Source organism: Laccaria bicolor, genomic scaffold (assembly GCF_000143565.1).
Source record: "Laccaria bicolor S238N-H82 LACBIscaffold_10 genomic scaffold, whole genome shotgun sequence".
NCBI classification, from domain to species: Eukaryota; Fungi; Basidiomycota; class Agaricomycetes; order Agaricales; family Hydnangiaceae; genus Laccaria; species Laccaria bicolor.
Window position 1 is genome coordinate 1,246,059 of NW_001889881.1, and position 26,727 is coordinate 1,272,785.

Genomic DNA, 26,727 nt, shown 5'->3' on the forward strand with positions numbered 1-26,727 from the left:
CATTCGGACACCGAATGGACCGGATTTTGGTCCTCGAAGGTGGGAAACATGACATCATCTCTCTTGTGATGCTTACCAGCGGCAGCGGTCACAACAATTGTTGAAGTTTGTTGAAGTTTGTAGATAGGGTCAATTCCTTGGTTCCTAACAATTGTTGAAGTTTGTTGAAGATCCCTCAATTGTGGGATTGAGGGAAAGCTGAGAATCTGGAAGATTATGGGGGATTTTCCAAGATTATTCAGTCTCAATTTTGCTCGTGTACCAAACGTACAGACCTACAAAATGCAAGATTGCCAAAGATCTCAGGTTGTAAATAGAACCAAAGCCTAACTGTAATTGAAAGATTGTTGAAGATTCCGCAAGATTGTTGAAGATTGTTCGCAAAATTTGGCTTTCTTCCTTCACATGTTTCTGTAATGGAACAATCTTTGGCAATCTTCAACAATCTTTGGCTATCTTTGACAATTGCCAGCTTTATTTCATGAAAAGTATGTAGGTAGAAAAAAAAAGTGAGTTTTGTCCACAGACGGCCGTCAAAGTTCCAGGTAACTGACTGGTAAACGTATTGAAGAAAGGGGTTGGGACATGTGAAGTATTACGTATCTTCTTCAACCCGATCGAAATTCAAGTTCTCCAGAGGTTGTTTAATCGCGATGTGCGCCTAACAAGGAAGTAGGGACGATTTCAAGAAATCAAGTGACTGAGTACATTTTGAAGACACGACGCATGATGAGTGAAGGCACTACGCAGCGATATCCGGACTGGTGGCCAAAATAGACGAAGTAGACACTTGAAGGTTGAGCAAATCACCTGGATTGCGCGTATGTTTATCGTTTAAAATGCAGACCACGGTTAGCCTGTTAATTCGATACATATTGCGCCTAAATAGACTCTCTACGGTTAGACAGATGTGCAAAACATGACAGTGGTGTGGAAAGAAGGCCTACAAACAGAGAAAGCGAGGAAACGTTATGACAAATAATTGTACGATGAGGGTAGTCCTAGACCTGGAGGAACTTCTCGAAAATTGGTCTGTGCAAATGATGCAGGGGAGGGCGATTGGGAAAAGGAACCCATCGCATTACTTTTCGAAAAAGGTCCGATGGACGAGCAAAAAATCACGAGTCCCGCACAGCGAAAAGGACAGATTGGAGAATAAGCAAGCAGAGAGAATACAAGAGTTCGTGCCATCGGGTAATGTCTTTGGTCGAAGTCCGGGATGTCAGAAGTTTGAAGTTAGGGGCGATAATGCCGTGATCGCAATAGTGGAGATATGCAGCTTGGGTCAGGTTGGACATGACGCTGTTCAACGAGGCGAAGAAAGACCGGCTCAACGAGAGAGTAGAATTCAAGAAAAACATTGACAAAGTATATATCTAAAAGGGGGGGAAGAGTGAGCACTCTTTGCACGACAAAACCACGAGAATGAGATGGGAAGGGGAGATAAGTACATGACGTCGAATAGTACGTAAAGGGCAATGAGGAATCCGCATTGGGCGTACCATGTCGAATACGGCGTATCAGAAAGTGAGAATCAATACCTGACCAAAACGACCCCCATCATTGGATACACTGCACAAGCGTGGATCTCGAAAGTTGATTTTGATGTCCTGACCAGAGGGGAGCGCGATAGCGGATCGGTACCGGGGAAATTATTGGCATTGTGTGGCGGGGATTGGAAACGGCACCGAGACGATTTCCGCTGTCAGGAACTGGCGAAGAAGTCTTCTGGGGGTCATCGTTCAGTCGACCCTGATGGTTGAGATCTAGATGTATTCCCGACGGAAATGAGCTTTGATTTGATTCAGCCTGCGATTCGCCTTACCTTGAGGAATACCGGGATTGTCGACGACGTCGAGGGGTGTCAATGATAGTGGGGTGTTGATATCCGACGCGCCATTTATCTTACAAGTCCCCTTTTCAAGGTGGTACTTAAGGCCGTTTGGGTTGAGATACGACTATCGGTTATGAGCAAATCCAACAACAGTGAGATTGAGAAGCATCATTTACCTTGCTACATCGAGGCTCCTTAGAACAAAAGTGAGCATGTTTCGTCGTGAGGATAATTTCACCGTCACTTTACCGGACAACGATAGGTCTTCTCCCTCTTTTTGCTAATCCCTTGACTGCCTACACGGATTCTATACTTGTTCTTCGTAATCGGAGACGCTATCTCCAGAGCAAGTTTCAATCCAACGTCGCTACCCTCCTCGAAATTCGAACCGACTCGCGGCGTTGTGGATCGACGCCCGATAACGCTTTTGACGAGAGTAACCGAGCTCCTCTTTGTATGGATTTGTTTGATGAACTCAGCATTGCTAGTGTCAAGTAGGTATGTCGGGGTAGTGTTGGTCACTAAATCGAGCGGGCCAGGGTCAGAAAGTGCTGCATCATCGAGATCGGCGTTACATGGCGACTCCGAAAACCCGTCCGGATAGTGGTGAGGTATGTCAAAGTCTGGTTCTAGGGCGGAAACGATGCCTGTCGTCTCGGAGGGGTCACCCAATGCGGATGGCATAAACGGCGTGTAAACAATCGGGATGCATGGCTTGCTCAGTTGATTTTCCCTGTCCTTATTCCCAGGATCGGCTATTGACGATTTCGGAGAAAGAGGCGTAGGTGGTATAATGGAGGATGGTGGAGAGGGTGGAGAAGTTGAGAAAGACGTCATGGGCGACGAAGGAGATGATGAAGGCGATGTAGACGCCAGTGTATGTGAGCGGGGGTGAAGAGCGACTGATGACAAGCCCCCAGGAGGGTAGACACGCCTCCCGTTCGGGTTGACTACGACGATATGGTCTTCTTCGAAGTGTTCCAACAGAGCATGGAAGTCGGCGAGGTGAAGACCGCAGCAGAGGAAGTTGGAAAACTAGGAAAACAAGTAAGCGCAGTCGAGTCATTACTTGATATTTGTGCACATCAGATCTGAATGGCAAGGAAACTCACAATTGAACGTTCAAGCAGCGATATACGATCGAAATTACTGACATTGGCGTCAGTTGAGCCAGTATAAGTATGTGTGTCCATAATATTGATATTCAAAAGAGTAGATGGGGACGACGTGGATGAATCGAGAAACTGTTGACCTAGAGATAAATAAGTAAGAGAGCGGCTATCGGGAAAGAACTGTTTTGACATGCCAGACGGAAATGAAGTTCTACACGTTTGCGTGTCATCTCAGTACTTATCGATGTAACGAATCGGTGCGGACAGACTCACAACGAGTCGAAAAACACATGTGGCTGATCACATTGACTCTGGGTCATGTTGAGCTGTGATAACAGCAATGCTAGCGAGGAGAAACTTGTTTTAGAGAGACAGGAGGTTAATAGGCGTCGGGTACTGATGCTTCAAATGGATGTGGGCGCGGCGCGGGTCTCCATTGCTCAAGACTTCAAACACGCTATAAACGTAAAAACGCAAAAGAAGGTTTTTCCTTTCGACAGATAGATAACTTCGCAGGAAGTGATGGAGAAAGGAAAGATTTGAGAATTCGAATTGATGAAGGAGTGGGATGATGAATGCGATGGGTCAAGGTCATCAAATCAAGCAAACAGCTTACCAGGTTGGGTATGTCAGAATCGGTCAGCTGGCTCTTGGATGATTGGTGTGAATATACAGAGACACGAGGCAAGGTTCTGATGAAAAACGGGTGTCAAAAGGTGCACAGTTTACACTTCAGGAGGTGGTGCTCGAGCGCTTAGGAGGAGAAGAGGCATGGAATTTAGTGGGTAATCCTGCGGTAATCGTGATGGAGACAGACCCACCAATAAACCTGGAAGCTATAGAAGCAGGATTGTCAGAAGAGTATGCATGTAAAGTTCTGTGGTTGCGCTACTTAGCTTCAAACTTGTTTTTTTATTTTATTTCGACCCCTCAACAAAGTACCCGAAGATGAATTACCGCCATTTCATCAAATCGGAGGGTTCGGGGAATACCCTCTTTTCGAGCCTCGTGAATTGCCGCCCCTTCAAATTCTGGAATACGGATGTCCTGAAAATCTGATTGAACGTCAACAGCAATAAGTACTCACGCTGATCGATAGATATGTATACGTCCTGATACAATCCTATCGATGGAGGCCATTGCAAGTTGGAAAAGAAGAGTGACTCATTGATCATCGATCAGACGCTTAGTAATCAACAGCACTTATTTGTTTGTTGCGAGCGAAGCGAGCATTCCTTCACTAAAAGCGCTGAAAGTCCGGACAAACAAGTACAAATTTTCCATTCGCAAAGGTCGAAACTTTTGGCGGGGAAAAAGAGTGTTTCATGGATATCTCATGCATTTCTGGAACTATTCAGATGAAACTTGGCAAGTATGTTCATGAAGTATACCTTTACGCACCTATCACAAAAAAAATGCACATTGTCTTATGTATTGCATGTTAAATCAACCCTCAAACTTAGGTGGCATTTTCAACAATCTTCTGAAACGACATAAGAAGAGCTAGACTGTTTAAACATTTGCATCAGAGTCATTTACACATCTTGGATGTCTTATTATATGTTTTTTTTTTAGTTGTTTCCCCCCTAGCATTCATTTTCAAAGTTGGGACAGAGTCGCGTTAATCCTCGTTAACGCAACTTTGGCCACCTCGACCCAGGCCTCCGCAGTGGGAACTGTCGTCACAGTTGTATTATTCAAAGGTCTAAAAAACTTGAGTGCAACAAACTAGTTGTGCGAAGCGAGCCTAACCCCCGCGGGACTCGCGGATCCATTTTACATGCTCGCTCACATGCAACCAAGTAACGCACGTACAGGCACAAATTTAGCCCGCTGCGGCTTTCATGAAGCCGTTGCTGGTTTTATAACTAATGTCTGTACATACAAGTTTATATAAGGCATTCTTCTTCAAAGAGCATGGCATATGTTGCACTCGGGAGAGGCAGTCATTTGCCCAATACTAGGCACATATTTAAACATATGTCAGTTAGTGGCATTATTGCTCAATAATTTACTTCACACTTGTCTGGTAATAATAAACCTCAACCATGACTAGGATGTGTACAAAGGACCAAATAATAAATATTAGCAAGATGTTCATAAAATGTCCTCCAGCAGCTTATTCAATTTTTGATTTTAATGTGCCTGGATATTATTGAATGTATTCAGAATATGTCCAATATTTTTAGAAAAATTCTCAGTGAACTCAATAGCTTCATTCAAATTGTGACCAAAAGGTGTATTTCCAGACATATTTAAATTTATTGATAAGGTGAAGGAAAATAATGCCTTCAAGCAACACATGTCCAATAATTTACTCATTGGAAAAATCACTACTTCTCCACAGTATTGGCTATGAATGCATTGCGACTACTATAATTTGCTGAGTGTTGCAAATATTTCAATCAAAACACCATAGTGCCTCAAGGAATGAACCAATTTTTATAATTCTTTGACCGTTAAAACACCTTTGTTCTATGCTTTCAGAAGATGCTTTTTTTCATATTTATCTGTGGTTGATGAGTAGGTGCCAAGGCAAAAGTGAAAGTCACCCACATAAAAGCTTGCCTTTTGAAAAGTTTAAGTATTTCATAAATAAGGAATCTCTCCGAAAACTGTTTGCTTCAACATCCATCCACTAATGCACTAGTGTTTGAAAGTTAGGTTAGTTAACCGGAAAATAACCGGACCTAACCACAACACTAACCTAACCGCGGTTAGGGTTAGTTGATTTCGAAAATGGAATAACCGGTTATTTTGCGGTTAACTAACCGTTAAATAACCGGTTATAACCAGCCCTATTATACACCTTCAAAACGCACTTGAGAACGTCGAAAACGCTTAAAATTTGACTAAGTTACGGTCAAATCTCTAAAATATCACTCAAATGTGTAGACTTTCAAGGATAATTGCATAAATATGTCAATTCTTCACCGATTTTAGCGTTCTTGGGCTCGTTTTAAAGCTAGAATATGCAGAAATAATATCTATCAAGATATATATGAGCATATTTGCCTTGCTATAACCGATTCTTTATTTTTCGGTCCTAACCGGTTAGTAACTGCAAATAACTGACCGTAACCGGTTAGTTGCGGTCCGGTTAGGTTATTTTAGGTTTCGGGACAAAGGCTAACCGGTCTCGGTCTTGGTTAGAGCCCCTGGGCACCCAATAACCGGACCTAACCGGACTTTCAAACACTATAATGCACCCATTAATATGCTTCTCAATATTCAACAGCTCCAGGCCGTTTTTATCCAGAAAACACTGCCATCACAACAGCAACACCCTAGATTTACATCTGGTAAGTAGTTACACCCAGGCAATAATTACATACACCTGTGCAAAGGAGATGAGGCAAATGTAAGTTTTACAAACTTTGAAACAGGTGGGCTTCACAGAGAAACCACTACTTATATATATCATTGATGGTGACTTTTTTCTTTCCTCTTTTGATCAAAAAGGGACCATGGTCTTCATTTTTTTTGAAAAAAAAAATAGCATATTTTAAACAAAGCATGGACAAATGGTAACCAAAAAATCACGTCTGAAGGCCATGGTAACTTATTGTAAAGTGTAAAAGTGCACTTTCTGATGTGAGAACCATCACTGTCAAAGGATGACCTGTTGTACCCACCAAGGGTTTATGACCCCGCTTCTGAAGTTGAATATATCACCCTACCGCAGGGAAATCAAGAAGCCGGCCTGATAGCTGTCCTGAAACATGAGAGTTTGCGATTTGTAGATAAGTTCCCGCGACGTATAGGAATATAACTCGTGTCTTCAATCTTAGATTTGAAGTTGCATATCTGGAGGAGCCCCCCAAACCCGAACTTTTTTTACTCTGGGATTAAATCATTTCAAGATCTCACTGTCAGCGCTATGGCGCAAGTATAAATGACACAATATTCCTATTGGCAACCCGTTTAATCTAAGTTCAGCAAGAAGTCAATATCACGTTCGAATGAGGATAACTTACTGAAAGATCTACAACGTTACGGTCACAATTTCGCTTTGTGAGCAGCTGGAAGGCCGGGTCAATGTGTGGGCGCTAACGTCGAACGTGTATTAGAGCTGGTTTTTTTGTTTTTCGCATCCGCAGAGTCCACTTGTCAGCGAAATGAAAAGCATCCAAACACCATATGGCATTCGGAAAGCAATTGCCATTGCTAGTCAGTGATGCTCGCTACTTGTCTTGATCGGAGGAAGCGGAGGATTTCCCCGCAAATAAATCAATCGAATGATTTCAATCATGTTTCAAAACTCAATTTCTCAAAATACGAAAGAGCATTTGTGCGCGCCTTCCAGTGCTGAGATCTTGATGCCGTCTCTGGGAATTTGGCATTGAAGCAAAGAGGACATATACACCTGGACGATCCCCGCGTGAAACTCAAGGCAAAGAATGAACGCACCCCAAACGTGGCAGTAGTCTTGACCCTATCAAACCCACCGATGTGTCAATGGTTAATGCGCGGCACCGCACCATACTGTGATATCTACAGAGCAGAGAAGAAGTGCACAAACGAGAACGGAATTTGTACGGATGGAAGTTGGATGGAAGTCAGCGGGAAGAAATTTGGTCACGAGTTGAACAGCTCCTGGAAGGACGGACGGCCTCGAGCGGCCTCCATTCTTGTAGCAGAAGATCTACCAAAAATAACTAGAAGAAAGCTTTGAAACTCTCAGGAATGGGAGGTACTTCCCATGGGTACCGTAACGTTCCGCAGTTTACAAACTCTCTGCTAAGTCGCTCAAAAGATCGTCATCTATAAAATCGGACAGAAGGGTTAGGGTCAATATAGGCGCTTTCAATTGTGTGTAGGTCGTTTTACACAAGGCTGATGCCGAGGTTGTGGCATCTGATCTTTGTAAATTGCTAAAATTATTTTCCGAAGAGAGCGCGAAACCGATACATAGCTCACCGAAAATACTAATCTGAATCCACCCAAAGTCCACTTTCCTTCACACTCGGACTTCCTGGTGGTTGGCAAAGCTACAGAAAGTCATGTTTCGAGCGACCCTGGATCTAAGTCGCATCCGGATTCCGCAGCTTGTTGAAATATATACACGTGGAGCGAAGTCTGTCCCCCCCGATGCCTCTGACAATCCTTGGAACAGAGGCTGCTGCCAAGGTAGGGCTGATCGATGATCGCGAGAATCGATCATTTTGATCCGTATGGTTTCTGCCACGGTGCTACAATAAAAACAAAGCTTGATATGTATCCTCCGCACCATCACCATGTCGTCCGAAGGCGAGGACTTCAACGAGGACAACACGTCTGGTCTGCCTCAAAATCAAAAGAAGCGAAGGATACAACGAGCATGTGACATCTGCAGGAGGAAGAAAAGTGTGTCAGTGTCTATTGGTTGTTTAGCCGTCGATCTAAACTTCCTCATCTTTAGTACGATGTATGCAAACAAGTGGCCTCTGCTCGATATTTCACCACTAATATTTCATCAGGCGACGGAGTTCAAATGCCCGGAAATCGTTGTTCAAACTGTATATTGTGCAGTTTCGATTGTACATATGTTGAGGCAGCAAAGGCGAGTCTGTATATGATATGTTTCACTGTAAGCTGTCGTTAATTCTCGACGTTTAGAAACGAGGTCCTACAAAGGGGTTTGGAAATTCCTGTATTCTCCCACTTACATGTCTGATTTCCTGTCTAGTTACGTGGAAATTTTGGAACGTCGCGTGGAAATGCTGGAAGAAGTTTTGCGGAGGGTACGTTGAAAAATCCACTAAAAAAACCTAATCCAATGATTTCGACTAGTTATGCCCAGACCAGAACATTTTGACAGAGCTCCACATTGCCACAGACCGAGAAAGCCAGTCCCCTGACGCTGCTGTAAAAGCAGAGCAAGTCTGTAGCTCCGCTTCCTTGCCGCGCTCTGTCAACGTAGCCACATCCATCATCAGTAGGATCGGTGAACCCGGCGCCGACCAGAAGGAGGAAGTCTTTGTCGATTCAACTCTCATAGAAACCTTGAAAAAACTTGACATCGATAGGTCCAGTGACAAGATCGAAGAGAGATTTTTCGGGAAATCGAGTGGACCTAGTCTCATTCAGACCGCGATGGAGCTCAAGAGTGAGTACGTGAGCAGCGACAACTTCAAGGCCCCTCCTTCAATGAGTCTCGACCACAAGCGCCCTGAATTTTGGGGAACACAACCCGTCCGTCTCGTTCTTCTTTTCCCATGTCCGCAATCTGTCTCATGTCTTGTAGTGGGAAAAATGCGTTGGAGGTGCAGACAACCCATCGATACCATTTGAATCATTTCCTGATCGGGATCTCATGGAGCAACTCGTCGATGCTTTTTTCCTGCACCTCAATCTTTATCAAGCCGTCCTTCATCGGCCAACTTTTGAGAGGTCCGTTGCAGAAAATTTACATCTCGACAATACCGGCTTTGCATGCACTCTTCTCCTCGTCTGCGCTATCGGATCACGGTTCTCAGAGGATCCGCGAGTATTCCTTGAAGGACACGATTCACTTCATTCCCGTGGGTGGAAGTGGTTTCAGCAAGTACAGACTGTTAGGTCGCTTCTAGTCTCACCCTCACTGTACGACATGCAATTCTACTGTGTAAGTTACCGTTTTCTCATCCGCTATCCATTTGAACGTATTATCCAGCTCTCGGTAATGTTTTTGAAAGACTCTTCTGCTCCTCAGTCATGTTGGTCCATGGTTGGCATTGGTATCCGGCTGGCACAGGAGGTAGGCGCACATAGGCGTAAAGCACAGGACCATGTGATGACCGTAGAAGATGAGCTGTGGAAGCGCGCCTTCTGGTACAAGCCCACGTCAGACATCACCAATTAAATCTGACAAGCTATGCCTCGCAGGTTTCTGGTCTGTTTGGACAGGGCGTTTAGCACCGCTCTCGGTCGCCCCTGTGCGATTCAAGATGAAGAGTAAGTCTTATCTCCGTCCTCGGACTTCTTAATGCTGAGGTTGATTTTCCAGCTTTGACCTTGACATGCCCATTGAGTGTGATGACGAATACTGGGAACATCCCGATCCTTCGCAGCGTTTTAAGCAACCCGCAAATAAACCTTCGCTTATCAGTTACTTCATTCTCGACATCAAGCTACACCAGATTGCAAGCTTTGCCTTGCGTACAATCGTAAGTTTTGTCTGATCGGACGGTACCTTGGAGGTAAGACTAAACACTCACTTTGTGCACTGGCAGTATTCGATCAACAAGTCCAAAAGCTTGCTTGGCTTAGTTGGCCCTCAGTGGGAGAAGCATATAGTGGCGGAGCTTGACTCGGCTCTCAACAAATGGGTGGACTCAGTCCCGAATCACTGTGCGTAATGCCATCGCTCGCTTCAATTTGACTTATTCACGATACGGTCAAACTCGAAAGTGCGCTGGGATCCAAACCGCGAAGACGATAGATTCCTCAAGCAATCTATCGTACTATATGCGACCTACTATCACATCCAGATTCTTGTCCATCGTCCATTCATCCCATCGAAAAACCACCCATCGCCCTCTCCATTTCCTTCCTTGGCCATCTGCACCAATGCCGCAAGGTCTTGTAGCCATGTTGTTGACATTCTGCAGAAGAGGAATTTCATCCCTCCGCCGCTACTTCAGGTAAACATCACTCTGCATTCGATAGTCGCGGGTGACGTTAATTGCTCTACTAGTTACCTGCATTCACATCCGGGATTGTATTGCTGGTCGGCATCTGGGGAGGGAAGCGCTCGGGTCTATCAATAGATCCGAATAAAGAAATGTTGTCTGCTTACAAATGCATGCGGATGCTAAGGAAGTCCGAGGACCGGTGGCATTCAGCAGGTCGCCTATGGTATGTTTATCTCCAGTCCTTCTTTGTGCTTTCACATATATTTTCTGGTTTAGGGATATCCTAAACGAGTTAGCGTACATCGGAGACCTTCCTCTCCCACAGCCTAGTCCACCTGCGAACAAGCGCGAAAGGGATTCTGAGGTCCCTATGGCCTCTCTTTCCTCCCCCAAGGATGATTCCCCATCACCGAGCGACGTTTCAAGAAACATTTCTGGTTTACAACGCGTGACCAGGTATGTGCCTATACCCATGAGACACCTCCCGTTGCCACAAGAGACGCGTTCCGCCGCTCAAGAAGGCCAGCCCCAAACGCAAGACCAACTTCCCCTTCTTCCTCCTCCTTCGCAGGCGCACAGACCGCTACACGCACAGCGGTCATTGGATAATCTTCAGCCACCCCAGCCGTCAGAGTGCTATAGGCTACCGACGTACGGCAATGAATTCGCAACATTGCCTCCGCATGGCGACTTTTCGATGACCGAACAGTCACCGCTTGACTATCAGTCGCACAGCTACTGGTATCCTCCAACCGAGCTTGCGAGTGGGAGTGGGACTACGAACACAAACGTTACCCCTCCAATAACTGGCAACTCTGACACATGCAGTTCTTCCTCCACATTCAGCTACCGACATCCCGTTGTCACCGAAACAAAATTTTCAACGCAGGGATATGGTGTGATTGGCGGTGGGGCTGGGAGTTTGATGGACACAACGGGCTCGAGTGCGATGTACAATCTCTCCGCACCACACAATTACTATCCAGGGGCGCCGGATTCGGACACAGATTCCTATATCGCGTCCACGAGATCAAATGGAAATTCCTACGCCGGGTCGTCAAGTCCAAGTGGGGGATCCTATGCTGCCCCCGCAATATCAAGCACACCTTCACATGCCGCCTCCGCCTTGGCAGTGAATAGTATGAGGATGTACAGGGGCCAGTCGTCGGGCGGTGGTGGGATGGTCTATGCACCGCAGAGTTCTCATCTTAGGCTTGTGGACAAGTATGCTGAACAACGGCAAACTCCGTACATCGACCCAGATTTGATGTCGACGTGGTCTACCGTTCCGACTGGGTTTGCGTACGTTTTCCTTTCCTCGTCTCAGGGGCAAAAACTCACCTTTACTGCTGCTCTGTAGACTAGAAGACTGGGGATCATATTTATCGAATATTGGCGAACTGGCGACTCAGCATCCTCAGGGACATATTATCCACGGATAGACCCCCACGCGGTTTATAGAAATTCCTTTGCTTTACTTTAGACCCACGTCCCATGATTTCCCCCTTTCATGGTTCTTAGTTTTATCTAATCCTCTCTCATGTCCTTGGACATTCTTGTAGAAACTAACTGTGTTTTCAAAACCCTTATTTGTATTATATATCTCATGGATTAGCGTTAACCGCAACAATCGTCGGATTCAGAGGGGAAATGACTCAAGAACAATCTCTTGACGAATGGCAGGGTGTCTCGCCCTTTTTAGAGAAGGGACGGTGAATCAGTGCGATCATTAATAATAAGAAAGTCGTTGCTTAGTTGTCAAGAGCAGAAGGCAGCAAAGCGAAAATGATTGAAAATACGAAAGAAAGTTAGGAAAAAAAAGGCGAAGAAGTCCAAGTGACGGTATAGGGGTCTGTCATTGTCCATTGTCGGAGAAAAGTTCAAAATGCAACTGATAGATATAGAAAATTCACATTCCATTCAGGCCTCAACACTTCCACGTCGACTGGCAGAAACGAGCTTGGTCAGAGCGCATGGGAAGTAGTATAGAAGCTCCTTACATCTCGTGGGGTGGGAGCCTGAGTCTTTTGATATGCTGGTAGACCAGTACACTCAGCCAGGCTCACGAGCCTATATCCCGCTGCCTTCAATTTCTTGATAGCGTAGGGAAGGACTTGGTGCCTGTTTTTTTTCATTCGAATGCAATTACTTCGACAATGTCATCTTACTTACGCAGTCGTTTCTAGAGAAATGATTATTCACGCATCAGCAGCATTTCTTAAATTGAACGAAGAATGCTTGCTTTCCGTCTCGTGGTTAAGAGCCAGGATGTTACTCGGGTGTTGTGCAATCAGTGCATCGTACGCTGCGTCACTTTGGGCGGGAGTAGATCCCGTTGAGTCTCCGGAGCTTCAGGGTGGAAAGGGTGGGAAATGGCACCAAAGGTAGTATGAGACGATAAGTACATACTCGAAGTCCCAAAGAGCGACCGCTTGTCCACGGATGTAAGACGCCTGTAAGACAAGATCGTTATAATTCCCATACGCTTTCCTTATATCAGATGTTCATAATAATAATAACGTGAGTTTGACGTACGAGGGCGCATGAAAGCTGGGTAGCGGCCAACGATCTTCCACAGTGCCTCTGGAAGAGAAAGTTTGACAAGAAAACAGCGAAACATAAAAGGAATCTTACGTTCTACAAGCCACATCTCATTGTGAACTAGATAGTAGATGAGCGCGGCATCAACAAAGGGCATCCTCGAACATACTTTGATCCCAATTGAGGGTGGTGAGATCGCTATGGCTCCATGTATGAGACGCGACTTGGTGGCCATGAGCCACAGCGTATTGAACCCGTTGAACTGAGTCGTCATCATATATGCAGGCGTCTAGTGCGATGGTAGGTCACAGATTAATACCAGCCGCATGCTCATGCAAATAGAAGACTTGCAATTGTTGCCATCTAAAATAGAGGTTAGAAGCCTTGCGACGTATGTCAGAACGTGGGCTCACTAAAGAAGAACGTCCCAATCACGTTGTTAGCCGTGAGGGTGTCGCTAACATCGTTCCTGTGGCAGAGCGGTGAGCGGACACGTCGAATTGCGTGAAGATGGCCTACAGATAGATCCAAGGTCCATCATCCTACAGAGGGTTATATTGCATCAACGTGACGCTTGACATGGATACAAGAGGACTCATAAACGCACGAAGGTCAATGCAACAGTGTTGTGCTGCGTACAGCTGGTCACAACGCGAGCCGAGGGTCCGCCCTGCCTCCTTTCCGTGGGAGAAGCGGACACCAATGCAACCAAGCATAGAGCGACAAGGGAAGAGGCGAGCATTGAGGGAGGGGAAAGCACCAGGATGCCGACGGAAATTATTCTTCAAGAATCAGGTCATTTATACAAAAATGATGACTCGCCTGTATGCAAATTCAACAACGTTGAAATATATCTAGTGCATTGAGGTCAAATGGGTTCGTAATCGACCCTAAAGTGCTCATACCATCGTGGATTATACATAAGTGCCGACAACGACGCGTTCTAGTCCAAAGAAGCACACGCCAACGTGATGCGCAGATAAAAATAACTCATCCCCTTTCAGTTTTAAGTGTGCGTCGTCGACGCAAACATCGAAAGGACAAAGAAAGAGGAAATTTACTGAGGTTTGCTGGAAAAGCGACGGGACAAGGACCCCTTGAGTGTCTTGTTTTGAGAACACGGCAAAAATTTCTGTCCAACGCTGAGCAGGGAGGCCATTACTAAATGGGTTTACTTCACATCATCGGTCAAATTGCCACATTGAAACTGTAGGTATCTTGAGGCCTGAGGGATGGCGTGATTCTTTTCCGCGCAGGGGTTGCAATGTGTGAGCAAAGCAAAACAATTCTCGTCGTAGGGATTTGGTTTCATATACGAAACAGTGGTGAAGCTTCGAAGGATTGAGCATGGTTTGTGGATGCTGGCCGTCGTTCTGATTCTCCAATCCGGGAAGTTCTCGAAAAAATTACACTCGAACTCGTGACATCAACATGATGGTACCTGTCCTCCCGACTCTGAGTCGGAAATGGCTGTTCAGAACAGTGAGCTGAGTGATAAAAATCTATCAGCACTTTCTGCAACGAAATGCCGGACAAGAGGAATGATGTCCATCTCGCAGGTGCGGCCAAATCTCGGAAAGCATAGAAGGATACAGCAATCATAGCAGCTTCGATCTGCTTGGAATCCCACACAACCACGACACGTTACCTTGAGCAGACGACTACGGTTGGCGACCAGGAGCAGGTCTGTATTTTTAGTTCAGAAGCATGATGTGAGGGGTGTTAGGGGGTTTTGGCACCGCTTCGCTAATGCGTGACGACTGCCTGCAATATATTTTTCTGTGTACCATCTAGTAGTACTACTGTGACGTAGCCCTTCAGTATCTACAACATACATGTTTATGTTTTCTCCGTATGTTTTCTCTCTTTATATTTGTAAACCGTACATCGTACATATATAATAATTGGAAATGGTGTTTTTTGATCTTTCTCACGGAGACAAACCCTGACACGTATACCGTTGGATACTCTTTACCCCCCATTCGTGGTTGAATCGTCAACCGATTGGTGTATGCATTGCACGCTAGGCACTTTAGTTAGGCTGAGCCCCTACGTGCATGCAAAACCTTTCAATTTCAGATGATATCACCTCACACTTCTCGATTTCTATGATGTTCATCTCAGCTGCCGCCACCAGGCTTCGTTCCCAATGCTTCTACATCTACGCTGGATCTTCAGTACCTTTATTCGCTGTCGACCAGGTTCTCCGGAAGTTCTGCATTCGAAGCATGCCAGTACTTATGTATCGTGTTTACCAGGAACTTACCTCACCACATTCACGAACTGGCAGCCTTGCATTTTCCGTAAGTCTGCAGGTCCTGTGTGGACGCCCCTCCATCAGCATGGGTGCGCACATGAGGACAAGCCTGCTACGGCGTACATTGAGAGTGCCACTGGTATCAGTGGTAAGTACCCCACCCCACTCATTTACTGCGTCCGCGGAGCCACACTCATGGGCGTCTTCTTAGCGTCCATCATCTCCTGGCCCTACCCCAGTGGCGTACTTCCCACATACGGAGGCGGGCGATGCCATGTTCAATTATTTCAAACAAGTTGTCGCGTGCCAGCTGCTCTCTTAAGTTTGTGCATGTCATTGATGTGAGTTTGCTCTTTTGCTCGGGTGGGTGGTGGAACTGATTGGACAGCCTGAATCACCCAGCGAATGGTCTTGTCGAAGAAACTAGTAAAGGCAAGGTCTGGTACGCATACTATCGATTTTTAATTCGTCCGACGCCGGAATTCTTCTTGTGAGAGCATCCGTTCTCATAACAGTTAGAGGTGCGCGTCCACTTGTTCGTTAGTAGTCACTGGTTGTTCACAAGCATTATGTAGGTTTTAGAAGTGCATTTCTGAATGCACGCGTAGTCGTTCTTGTCTCCGATGTGGTGAGGAACGAATAACAGTGTCTTTGGATACACCGCGCGCCTCGTCGTGCATATTGGCAACCGGCTCAAGAAGACGCCCCCGAAGATTCTACAGTGGATACCGTGTACGTCTTCAACAACCGTTTAGTGCCGGTCCTATCCTATCGATGAGAAAGCCAGCACTCACCTCTTAAAGCCCTTGGTGACCTCCTTAACCCGGCCCGGTACGCCTCTAAACCACTCTTCGTTGGGCACTTTATCCAAACTCTCCTAGGTATTGTCGGCCTCACGTTCAACCCCTCAATCCTTTTCCGGAAGGTGCCCACCCGTAAGTCGTGGCAACATATCTGCCGAACCCTCCGTCTATACATACACAATTGTGCACGATAACGATGTGTTCCGCAAGGCATTATCAATCGCGGAATTTGTAGACTCATCTAGAGAAACGAGTCAGCAATGGAGATGGTGCGTGGGGGGTGCACTTGCTGTAGCTTCCAAATAGAGCTAGATTTCGCTAATAGATCCTCCTTCCGGGTGAATCACCGCCTGTATACGGTGTCTGGACCATTGTCAACAGCTTCATCGAAGCTCAAAATACACGTCTAAGACGTATGTATTTCTATTCGACGATGTGAACTGTAAGAAGGACTATTGTATGCCTTGTTTTTTTATTATGTATGTGTCTTGAAGTTGTCAATAATATCCGCAGGTGCTCATTCTTCCCAATCGAACAGTGCCGAATAGGTCTTCTGACCTCAGAAAATTACGAGACCTATAAAAGCCGCAAACGCAGATTACTTCAGTCGGCATCTGCCTGCTGTTTGCTCATTGACCTCCTGTGGTCTCTTCGCCTCCTCGTCAATGTCGTCGAGTCACAATCGGAATCCCAGAGGTGTTAACCAGTATGCCCCCGTTCGTAAGTTTCGTTTGTTAAATTTTCCGATGATTTATTTGCTCATGTGCATGTACGTTTTCAGCAACTGCAGACGACCCTGCTCTCAAAGCCGCCCTTGAGAGTTACCATCGGCAAGGCCTGACTTCAAACAAGAAGATTTCTGCGCTTCTCAAAGCTGATTACAATATAGACATCAAGTTAGCATTTTATCTTTACTTCGAGTCGTTCACTTTGTGTCTGACAGTTATTTTTCTACTTTAGGGACTCTGCTGTCAAGCGCCGCCGCAAAGAGCTCTCTCTCATGGGTAGTCGTATAACGACCGCCACCATGCCATACAACGACGCCCTTCAGCTTATTGTCTCGGAGATGGACGATGACATCAGCGGCTCCCGTGGGCTTGCCAACGTCAAGAGTCGCATCGCATTTAAACATGGAGTTCATCTTTCCCGCGACTTCATATCTGAAATCATGCATGCTTTCGACCCTAGAGGCTTTGACCATCGGGAACCCGGATCCAAGAAGACAGTCCGCGTCAAGAAAAACCCCCTCGGTATCCATGAGCGCTGGGCCGGAGACGGCCACGACAAGCTTTACTCCATCGGTTTTCCAATATGGGGAGTTGTAGACGACGCGAGCTCTAGGTGGCTTGGTGCATGGGTAGTGCCGAGTAACCGCATGGGGAGTATCGTGGCCTATCTCTTTCTTTGTCTCGTTGAAGAGATCGGAGGTGAGTTGTCTCTTTAAGCTTACCTTTTCATACTTATCTGAATGGGAAAATATTTCAGGTCTGCCCCTTGAGTTCTCGACGGATTGTGGTTCTGAAACAACACAGATATATGGCATTGTCAATGCCCTAAGGTCTTCATCTCTCTTCGATGTTATGTGCCGGCCACTGACCTCACTCATCCCTCTTGTATTGATTTAGGGAAATGTTCCACGCTGACATTGATCCTTCGGTACTCCCCGCCCACCGATACGTGCGCAGTGTACACAACATTGGCATTGAGCGATCCTGGCTTCGCTTAAGGCTGGAGCTCGGAAACAATGCCGTACTTGCCTTCCGACGTGGCATCGATGATGGGATTTACAATTCCAGTGACACGAAACATCAGTATGTTTTTGGCTTATCGTATCGAAGTTTATCTACACCACCTAATCATTTTCTCTTCTTTTATTTAGCGAACTTTGTCAGTGGATTTGGCCGAAGCTCCTGCGTCAAGAGCTTGCCAGTTTTATCACTTTTAGGAATGGTGTCCGTATGCGCAAGGACAAGAACAAGGCCGGCCCATCTGGTTGTTCACGGAACGAAGCTTTCAGCCTTCCCGAATCATGGGGAGGTGTGAACTGCTTACTTCCTCTCCCAGAAAATGGTCTTGCGATTATCCATGGAATGAAGGCTGCTTTGGGAGGACCTGCATTGCTTGATTTCGTGACTCCCGAGTTTGCGCAACAAGCAGAGGCGGCCTATGAGGAGCTAGGCGTGACTGATCTGACGATGGAAAATGTTTGGCTCGTTTTTCAAGACCTTTTGCCCCTGATAGCTTTTTAGAAACTGTCGATCTCCGATTCCTGTTCCATGTACACAATTTGAGATTATTAATGATGGTCAATTTGAGGTTCAGGTCTCGATGAGGTGCAGGTTCGATTTGCATCGTTCAAGTTTTCAGGCTTTTTGCAATCCATCCTTCCCCCAACTCCTCCTGCTTGATAGTCTCAGAGAACTCACAACGAATTGTCAAGGATGACCACCTGCTCAAAATGCAGCCATACTTTCCTTCGACTTGAAGAAGGCCGTGATTGCGCAAAGTGTAAAGCCCGGGTACCTGGACTCTCAAAATCAGAGATAGCATTTCTCAACGTAAGGGGCAGAACCACGAACCATAATTTAAATTTCTAAATGCACTTGGTGTCTTGGCCAATTAGGAAAAACCACAATGCGCAACTTGCGGTGTTGTTTCGAGCAAGATAAAACACCCTCTATGCCCAATTTGTATTGAACATTACAGTCCGTCTTTTCAATTACTGTTCCAAATGGCCAATACTAAAGCAGATCGCAGAGAGCGCGGAGAATGTTCCGGCATCAATTCTGAAGTTGCGAGGAATGGCAGATATCCTCTTCGGTGATGATGCGGAAGAGAATATCACTCCGGCTACTAGTTCAACCGAGCAGGGTGGAGACGTTTCGGAAATCACATCTGCCATTCTAGCCCGGGCAAAGGTTCACCAGTCCCAGGCATCAGGCCCGAGGCTTCACAACACCGTTCGCACTGCAGCATCAATAAGCAACCCGTCTACTTCCCGCCCAGATTATAAATTTCAGAATCTCAACAAGGCCCAGAAGGTGGTGGCTGAGCGAAAAAAGAAGACGGAAGAGGCTAAGCTTACTGAGGTTGGAATACGACTTGCCGCTACCCTTTGGATACTCGATAATTCGTCAAACTTAAAAAAGGCCAAGACACCCACTCAGGTACTGCGTGTCTTGTGGAACTTGTCAAGAACACTGATACAAACTCTGTCCCTCCCACAGGTCACTCCCCTCCGTGTCGTTCAAATCGTAGATCCAGATTGCGGAACAGGGTTAGTTCTCGATCAAATTTTTGGAGCGGTGAGGGAGAGCTTTCAGAAATTAAGCCCAGATGAAGTTCCTCTCAGTTGGTGCGCTTTTCTGAAAGATTTCTCCCATTCAATGTGCTGAACGCACACCATTTAGGTCCAATGTGACATGTTACGCCCATGAAAACCAGACGAAGTATTCATCACTGGAGCACATCGATCGCACGAAATCAATAGCCTTTACTTATAAGAATGAATTTCTCCTAAAGAAGCTAGGGCCTACCCGCCAGCTAGAAGATCGGTTCATTGAAATCCGATTTATTTTCACAAAGGGCGAAAGGGTTTGTTTGTCCTCTGTTTTCTTGTGTTTTTATCAAGGAACTCAGACGATAAAATTTTCTCACAGAATCAGCGCGCAAACGACAATGATGAATTGGAATCACACCAACTCCAATCTAGGCTGTCCCTTGTTTCGAAGAGAAAGCGGCTCGAATCTTCCAGCGTCTCTACCACGTACAACAGTGCAGCGCTGAGTGGTTTAACCAAAAGTTCAGCAGCTCCCCGATATGAAGTACTCAAAAGTGCTTACAGGCCACCAGTGCGGCCAGTGGCCGCAAAGTTTAACTGGTCGCGAGACGTTGAGATGGTAATTTGCAACTTTACCAGAACGACTGCCCGATATATTCAGGAAGGGCCAGACAGTGGTCAAGTCGTGATGGAAGCCTCGAGAAAGCGAGAAGTAATCGAGGTTGCCGAAACGTCTCTATCTGAGGAAGGTGGGGCTGGGTTCATCGGAAATGGCTCAACAAAACGGGGTATATATGTAAGTTCCTGATCTTACGTTCACGTCAAGAATTTGCTGGTTGATCATAACATTTGTTCAGGCCAGGTTCGAGGGACAGGAGTATGTTATAACAGTACCAATCGACCTTCAGATGTCCCACTGCGATGTCCAGGACATTCTTGAAGCCGAGTTTAAACTTCTGTGTCTTGGTGATTCCTTCAAAATTGCGTTCGATGCTCATGCATCGAACAAGGGTGTGGTGACAATTCCCAGTACATAATTTCCACAGCATCCGACGATTTATAATACTTACTGGCTTTGCAGAGTTTTATTTCAATTTCAAAGGTGCGATTCTAGGTCAGATTATCCCATCACCAACTTCGAACAGCCGCCCACTTCCCTATCTCAACTTTTTGGCCACGCCTCTTCTTCCATGTGGACCCGTTGATGCACCTGTGAAAAAGTTTACTGGAAATGGAAGCATTGGGGATGCGGATGACCATATCACTCGTGCAATTCACGCCTTTGCTCACTTTTCCGTTCTATATTCTCAGGAAAACCTTCTGTTCTGCGACCTTCAAGGTAAGATACCTTCGTGTTTCTGTTCAAATGGGGTTATTACTGACCATATTTCCAGGGGCTCTCGATATCAAAGGCCACATGTGCCTCATCGATCCCCAAGCTCACACGTAAATCATATATCATCCTCGTTTATTCCACGTTCTCACGTTTTCATAGTTCGTCAGCTGCTACTGGTCCGAGGCATTACTGGGACAGAGGACCGGTTGAGATCGCAAACTTTCTAAAGCAACATCAGCCTGCATGCGGAAACAACTGGATTTGCAACGCACTAAACCTCGACAACTTAGTTTTTGAGCCCAATGATGACATCGCCCAGTCTGAGTCCCCACCAAAGAAACGGCTGGCTGCTAAACGAGGAAGCCTTTCGTTTATCACCAACCCTGACACTTAATTTTGAACGCTTAGAATTTCTTGTAATTTACGGCCTGAGTTCCATGTATCTTAGATGATTGAATGCATGACTTACCCGAAGCCTGGACTCCCTTGGAGTGCCATCATCAGCCTATCGGATTCTCTTGGCCGTTGGTTCACAAGCATCGTATGCCTCGGAATCAAGTGCCCTCATTTCAATCGGCATGCACCAACCCTTCTGCCGCATCGAAGTGTGGTCCTGCTATTGTTCAATGTAGCTATGATGCGAAAGCGCAATTTCACTGACCATAAGCTAACCTTCTGCCGTGCAGAAGTATGGCTTGCTATTGTTGAATGCAGCTGCCGTGCAAAATCAAACTTTACATGCAACTTACTCCCACATTGCGACAAGTAAGGTTCCACAGAATGCATCGATTTTTCTTGTAAGAGCCGAGATGGAAGGGTGTCGCAAGTTTGGCAGAGAAAAGATGTAAGCAAAGAACTGAATAAAAACCTCAGATCCCACAAAGCATACCATCAACCCTTCAATGGCTCACCCAAGTCGAGTTCGCTGCCCACCCGGCGCACAATATGGTGAGGACCACATTTTTGCGCAGCCACAACAACGGGAAATGATTCAAAACAGATGAAATCATCGTCGAAATTGACGATGCGACAGGATGCATCCATCTCATCGGTTATACACTCCTGCCGCGCAGCCCAAGGTTGGTGAGCCACATTCAACAGAAGTTTTGTTTGATAAGCAGCCTACCCAGTCAAATTATCCACTTGATGAACGGGGGTGGCAGGCATCCATTGCGCTTCACATCGGACAATGGGGAGGGCAGGGGAGACCAGTTGAATGGTGGTGGTGCTTCCGCTAACAATCACGGCTGCATCAGCCAAAAGAATTAGATACTGCACTGTTGACATTGCTTCCACACCAAGCTTTGAATTCATTACGATATCTCAAGTATGTATTGTACTTCAAAATTCTATCACGCTACGGAAGAGGTCAGACATTACGATGTGCGACTTTCTGCATTGTCTCTATTGCGTGTGGCCATTGATTATTTTCGGTGTTCGGAATTCCGTAGAATAGATGGTGGTTTGAAATATTAGACAGTAGCGGGGTTGCATGGACATTGCGTTCACGCGAGTGTTTATTACCGTCAGCTGCTTCAAGGGTATGACTACAAACCGTGCCCTGGTATATAATAATTCCATGTGGTGTAACGGTCTAACGGGCTGCCTTCTGTGTGTAACGTGAGGTGCGCCTGATTCCTGTAGCCGCGTGTTCGATTCCGGGTCAGTGATGAACTTCCTATTATTGTCCCTGTCAGGTATGTCAAAATACATTTTTTCACCTTATAAATGGTGACCACTTTCCCTTGCCTTTGAGGCATACAATAACATTGCCAGGTTATTTTGGAGTAAAATGGGCCAGACACTATTACTTCAGTGTAATCCTGGCAAGCTCGATTTATTTTCAGAGTTTACCACGACCACAAGTTCCTAGGGTAATAATGTATATCTGTGTCACATCACGCAAGGCCTCACAAAGTAGGACCCCAGCATGCTAAATTTAGTTCGAAGAGAAGAAAAGATAGACCTGCTCCTGATCGCCAACCGTAGACGACGGAAAATGATTCATGCTAGAGGTTCCTGAGCCAATGATTTCCAAGCTGCAGAACCTGTTCAGATTACGTGGTGGGTACCGGTGAGGTTCAAGTCGTGCGCGTGACCAGTGAACACATGTAGATCAAAGCGTATAACAAGCTTCAAACCCCGACGCAATGAACTTCTCTCGTTGTCAGCTGTCTTCCGCAGTTCCGGGAGGACGACATGTCGGAGAGATATAATTCACTAATCATTGCCCAAAGATATAAAATCGCAAAATCAGTCCCAAGAATCTATACATGGAGGTCTATTCATGTTTGTGAGAGGGGGTGACCTTGTGTGAGCTCGCTGACATTCGTTAGATAGGAGCCCCACTCGTCTAGCCTGCAGCGCAAAAGGAAAGGACGCATTAGCTTCCTCCCCAGATGATAGGAGTCAAAAACTCACTCAAACCCAGTTGGAGCAGTAGACCACATCACCATCATATCCGGATCGACGGGCAGGTATTGCACTGATAATTGTTCTTGTTGTTGGTGTTGAGGAAATATGTCCGAGAACCGTATTTGCGACTCTTGCTGAGAGTGGCCGCTACCCGGCAGCTGCCCCCCGTACATCCCTTCCAACGGCACGGCACCCCCTGCAGCGCCATTGAACAACCCCTCACCCGCATGAGCTCCTCCTGAAGCATAACTTAACGCCGCAAATTCTTCGAAAATCGCAGCCGATTCCGTCATACCCATCATATCACCTTCCTCATCACCCGCACTGTGCCCCTGCGTCATCGTGTTTATCTCGTCAGAACCACGGTATCCATATATAGACGATGACGAGTTCGGAGCAGTGGTGCCGCTTGCCGGTGTGCGTCTGCTCGTACTTGAATGTGCCATCGGAGGGTACCACATGTTTTGGTTCGAAGGGGGCTGGTCCCCCAGGAGAAAAGAGCCTTTCCCGTGCAACGGCAATCCCGCGAGTTCGTTGCTGTACACGGGAAGTGCGAAGTATTGTCGAGGCGACAGCGGCGGCTGATAAAGGGGCTCCGCCGGGGATTGTGAGTATAGTGACCTGTGGTCTTGCGGCCGTTGAGGAGTATGTTGACGATGCACTGGTTGTGGAAGGGGCGGGGGAGGCATAGACATGATTACGTCCTTGCTCACACGCCGTGAACCCGCAATACGCCGCAAAGCATCGTTAGGCGGCGGGGAGGTATCACTAGGTGGAATGGGGAATTGGACGGGGCTCTCAGAGTCTCGTTCACGTTTGTTCGCAGGCGGACTAGGTTGCGGCAGAGGAAGATCCCCAACAGATGCCAGCTCATACAGGATGTCCCTAAAAAGGAATCTTCAATCGAAGAAGAAAGGGAAACGGCCCAGACGTACCATAGCCGGCCCGCCGAATGCCACTGCTTCTCGCACGTCTTGAGCACCTGCATGCACTTATGAACGTCCGCCATCTCCCTCTTCGGATCTGTTGACAGACCCGAGCGCTTCCCTCCCCAGATGTTCAACAGCAACACAATCGCAGACGTGAACACCACTATCTAGTCAGACAGTCAGCCTCTATCATTATCACCATTCAAGGAAAAGTCACCAGAAGCGGCGGCGGCGGCATCTGATTTCGCTTCCTCTGAAAATCGACAATGTGACTACAAGATCTTGCTGCATTCGTGCAGATCGCCAGGGATGGGAACGACGTTGATGAAGGCTTGCTTGGGGATGGAATGAAGGGGCGGTGAACGAGGATCTGAACATGGTAGTACGCCACGTATAGTAGAGCGGATTGGTTGAAAAAGTCATCATCTTCACGGTTAGGATCCCAGCGAACTAGAACATTCAATTTATGGAACATCCACAAAAGAAGGAAATGCACTACCCACGATGATCGGGTACAGAGTCCACCCATTTGTTGAGAGCCGAGTCCAACTCAGCAACTATATGTTTCTCCCATTGAGGGCCAACGAATCCAAGGAGGATCTTGGACTTGTTTATCGAATACTGCGCAAAGGATCAACATTCGAAAGATCAAGCAGGCTGCCGGTACAAAGCACTCACAATCGTGCGTAAGGAGAAGGCCAGAACCTGGTTGAGCTTGATGTACAAGTTGAACTGGGAAATCAGAGACGGCTTATTCAGGGGTTGCTTGAAACGCTGAGAAGGATCAGGATGGTCCCAGTATTCGTCATCGCACTCGACGGGCAGATCAAGATCAAAGCTGGGGAGGGTTTAGAAGCCGGGAAGCCCAAGCATCAAGTGAAGACATACTCCTCATCTTGTATCGCGCAAGGACGACCGAGAGTGGCACTGACTGGTCTATCTAGACAGACCAAGACCCTGAAGTGCCGTTAAATCACTTTGCGAATGATAGAGGAGAGGGGTACCAGAAAGCGCGTTTCCACAGTTCATCTTCCGCGGTGATGGGGCGGTCTCGAACTTTACTACGCCTATGCGCTCCGACCTCCTGCGCCAATCGGATACCGATTCCAACCATAGTCCAACATGATTGAGGGGCGGACGATCCCTGAAGGTACTGCACTGCCAGCTAAAATAAGAAAGTGAGACCCTGTTCCCAAAGATCAAACAATAGCATACACAGTATACTTGCAGGTCATAAAGTGTCGGCGGTCCGAAAAACAACTTCCTGGACAGCTGCACCTGATCGAACCACTTCCATCCGCAAGAATGATAGGACTCCACCCCATCAAGCATGGCTCGTGTATCATTTGAAAACCGTGAACCGACTGCGCAGACGAGAAGGACAGTCTCCGCGAAACCGTCGTTTGTTAAGTGCAGGTTATCTGCAATGGATTTCTCAAAAGTCGGTCGGTGGAGGAGGGGGAGATAAAGATTGACGTGAGCAAAGTACAAATCAACGAGTTGGATAAGAAGATCCGGGTCGGGGAACGTGTAGCTCGGCGAGTCAACCCTATTTCCTGGACGTTCCCACTACAACCAGAAGTAAGATAGAGAGACAGGGAGAATGAGACAAAAAGAGACGAACAGGGTGGGGTGTCCAGAATTCGGGGCGCTTTTCGCCAAGAGTGATGTGGGGCTTCGGGGAGGTGCTCCCGTTGTACTGATTCTTGAGTTCCACTGCTGTCTGGATGAGTGTAACACCACTTGACTTCCCCATAAACCAGTACTCGTCCTTGTCCATCTTGAGCCTCTTGAAGTTGTCGGCGAAAATAAGATGGGGGAAGTCGTCTTCTGGAAGCAATGGTTCGTCATCAGGATCAACAGATTCACCAACCCTTCGGATTACAGACGTAGCAATGTCGCGAGGGTGTCTGGGCATGGGGACAGAATGGCAAAGCTCCACCTCGATATTGGTGTCGGGTGACCCGTTATCTTGGTCCAACGGAATATTATGTTCCTTCAAGACGTTGTCGTCTTTGCATAGCTACTATATCTGAGTAAGCGGGTGGCTTAAGTCAACTGTTCCGCGTACCTTTTGCAGCAGACTTTGCAGCTTTTCCAACCGTTGCTCTAAGCTTTCCACATAACTAAGCAACCTGTGAGACCTTGGAGGAGAGTTTACAACGCGACATGCGAACCTTTTTGGAGGCGCCCGTTTCTGTTATCAACGGTCAATATCAGCCGTACAATGGCGTAACGGTACACACCTTCGACGACTCGACATACGTGCAATCGAACCGAAACGCGACACAGTTGGAACAACGATTTCCCGGAATTGGAACTCCATCGCCTGATGAAGGGTAAGTTATGGCCAAAATGAAAGCCTTTCACGATGCCTACAGCGAACTAAACCGCGATGAGACATAGACCAGAAGGTCTGTATGTGACTTACTTTTTCTCCTCCTGCAAATGTCGCATGCACGCTGTATTCGACGTTTTTTAAGGCCCTGAGTGATGCTGGATGGGTTGTCGTCGTTGTAGTCCTCGCCGTCGGACGACATGTTGGTGTGGTGTTGGTGGGGAGGGGAAATTATCAAGCTGCCGGAAATTACACTGTGCCACACAGTTTATGTAATCCTCATCATC

At 46.7% G+C, this 26,727-nt stretch overlaps 10 protein-coding genes across 10 annotated transcripts; 4 read left to right on the plus strand and 6 right to left on the minus strand.

Annotated features, from left to right (window-relative positions):
• Positions 1–1,118: 1,118 nt before the first annotated feature.
• Positions 1,119–3,266, minus strand: LACBIDRAFT_326668 (uncharacterized protein; the record flags this gene model as incomplete). Its single annotated transcript, XM_001880515.1, has 7 exons — positions 1,119–1,376; positions 1,542–1,572; positions 1,616–1,766; positions 1,826–1,958; positions 2,084–2,869; positions 2,947–3,157; positions 3,220–3,266. The coding sequence occupies 7 exons, from the start codon at positions 3,264–3,266 to the stop codon at positions 1,119–1,121; spliced, it is 1,617 nt and encodes a 538-aa protein (XP_001880550.1).
• A 4,917-nt stretch (positions 3,267–8,183) lies between these two features.
• On the plus strand, positions 8,184–11,983 carry LACBIDRAFT_296682 (uncharacterized protein; the record flags this gene model as incomplete). The annotated part of the gene is made up of 15 exons (XM_001880281.1): positions 8,184–8,292; positions 8,348–8,353; positions 8,406–8,488; positions 8,545–8,564; positions 8,615–8,669; positions 8,719–9,120; positions 9,173–9,532; positions 9,581–9,738; positions 9,793–9,861; positions 9,914–10,073; positions 10,140–10,257; positions 10,318–10,550; positions 10,604–10,764; positions 10,818–11,843; positions 11,902–11,983. 15 exons carry the CDS (start codon positions 8,184–8,186, stop codon positions 11,981–11,983), a joined length of 3,042 nt encoding a protein of 1,013 aa, XP_001880316.1.
• Positions 11,984–12,505: 522 nt separating this feature from the next.
• Positions 12,506–12,676, minus strand: LACBIDRAFT_296683 (carbohydrate esterase family 4 protein; the record flags this gene model as incomplete). The annotated part of the gene is made up of 1 exon (XM_001880516.1): positions 12,506–12,676. One exon carries the CDS (start codon positions 12,674–12,676, stop codon positions 12,506–12,508), a length of 171 nt encoding a protein of 56 aa, XP_001880551.1.
• A 216-nt stretch (positions 12,677–12,892) lies between these two features.
• LACBIDRAFT_296684 (carbohydrate esterase family 4 protein) lies at positions 12,893–13,824 on the minus strand (the record flags this gene model as incomplete). Its single annotated transcript, XM_001880517.1, has 8 exons — positions 12,893–13,026; positions 13,077–13,124; positions 13,176–13,202; positions 13,252–13,371; positions 13,434–13,445; positions 13,496–13,551; positions 13,602–13,624; positions 13,690–13,824. 8 exons carry the CDS (start codon positions 13,822–13,824, stop codon positions 12,893–12,895), a joined length of 555 nt encoding a protein of 184 aa, XP_001880552.1.
• A 1,280-nt stretch (positions 13,825–15,104) lies between these two features.
• Positions 15,105–15,997, plus strand: LACBIDRAFT_296685 (uncharacterized protein). The gene is made up of 5 exons (XM_001880282.1): positions 15,105–15,283; positions 15,373–15,487; positions 15,551–15,680; positions 15,728–15,860; positions 15,915–15,997. Exons 1-4 carry the CDS (start codon positions 15,140–15,142, stop codon positions 15,831–15,833), a joined length of 495 nt encoding a protein of 164 aa, XP_001880317.1. The 5' UTR covers positions 15,105–15,139; the 3' UTR covers positions 15,834–15,860; positions 15,915–15,997.
• A 14-nt stretch (positions 15,998–16,011) lies between these two features.
• LACBIDRAFT_296686 (uncharacterized protein) lies at positions 16,012–16,383 on the minus strand (the record flags this gene model as incomplete). Its single annotated transcript, XM_001880518.1, has 1 exon — positions 16,012–16,383. The coding sequence occupies one exon, from the start codon at positions 16,381–16,383 to the stop codon at positions 16,108–16,110; it is 276 nt and encodes a 91-aa protein (XP_001880553.1). The 3' UTR covers positions 16,012–16,107.
• A 424-nt stretch (positions 16,384–16,807) lies between these two features.
• LACBIDRAFT_296687 (uncharacterized protein) lies at positions 16,808–18,391 on the plus strand (the record flags this gene model as incomplete). The annotated part of the gene is made up of 6 exons (XM_001880283.1): positions 16,808–16,862; positions 16,924–17,038; positions 17,103–17,569; positions 17,628–17,700; positions 17,768–17,953; positions 18,022–18,391. 6 exons carry the CDS (start codon positions 16,808–16,810, stop codon positions 18,389–18,391), a joined length of 1,266 nt encoding a protein of 421 aa, XP_001880318.1.
• Positions 18,392–18,438: 47 nt separating this feature from the next.
• Positions 18,439–18,724, minus strand: LACBIDRAFT_296688 (uncharacterized protein; the record flags this gene model as incomplete). Its single annotated transcript, XM_001880519.1, has 3 exons — positions 18,439–18,542; positions 18,596–18,665; positions 18,722–18,724. 3 exons carry the CDS (start codon positions 18,722–18,724, stop codon positions 18,439–18,441), a joined length of 177 nt encoding a protein of 58 aa, XP_001880554.1.
• Positions 18,725–18,943: 219 nt separating this feature from the next.
• LACBIDRAFT_296689 (uncharacterized protein) lies at positions 18,944–21,152 on the plus strand (the record flags this gene model as incomplete). The annotated part of the gene is made up of 7 exons (XM_001880284.1): positions 18,944–19,497; positions 19,553–19,736; positions 19,802–20,218; positions 20,280–20,451; positions 20,504–20,761; positions 20,817–20,868; positions 20,918–21,152. The coding sequence occupies 7 exons, from the start codon at positions 18,944–18,946 to the stop codon at positions 21,150–21,152; spliced, it is 1,872 nt and encodes a 623-aa protein (XP_001880319.1).
• A 1,891-nt stretch (positions 21,153–23,043) lies between these two features.
• On the minus strand, positions 23,044–26,642 carry LACBIDRAFT_296690 (uncharacterized protein; the record flags this gene model as incomplete). Its single annotated transcript, XM_001880520.1, has 13 exons — positions 23,044–23,116; positions 23,180–24,058; positions 24,109–24,269; positions 24,320–24,552; positions 24,606–24,723; positions 24,781–24,940; positions 24,991–25,059; positions 25,107–25,267; positions 25,318–25,671; positions 25,727–26,125; positions 26,174–26,299; positions 26,349–26,431; positions 26,534–26,642. The coding sequence occupies 13 exons, from the start codon at positions 26,640–26,642 to the stop codon at positions 23,044–23,046; spliced, it is 2,925 nt and encodes a 974-aa protein (XP_001880555.1).
• Between the last annotated feature and the right edge of the window lie 85 nt (positions 26,643–26,727).

Coding starts and splice junctions, on each gene's coding strand:
- LACBIDRAFT_296685 (XM_001880282.1), top strand. CDS start 15,140: ATGCAAAACCTTTCAATTTCAGATGATATCACCTCACACTTCTCGATT. Junction 15,284..15,372: donor CTTTATTCGCTGTCGACCAG/GTTCTCCGGAAG, acceptor ACGAACTGGCAG/CCTTGCATTTTCCGTAAGTC. Junction 15,488..15,550: donor GAGTGCCACTGGTATCAGTG/GTAAGTACCCCA, acceptor GCGTCTTCTTAG/CGTCCATCATCTCCTGGCCC.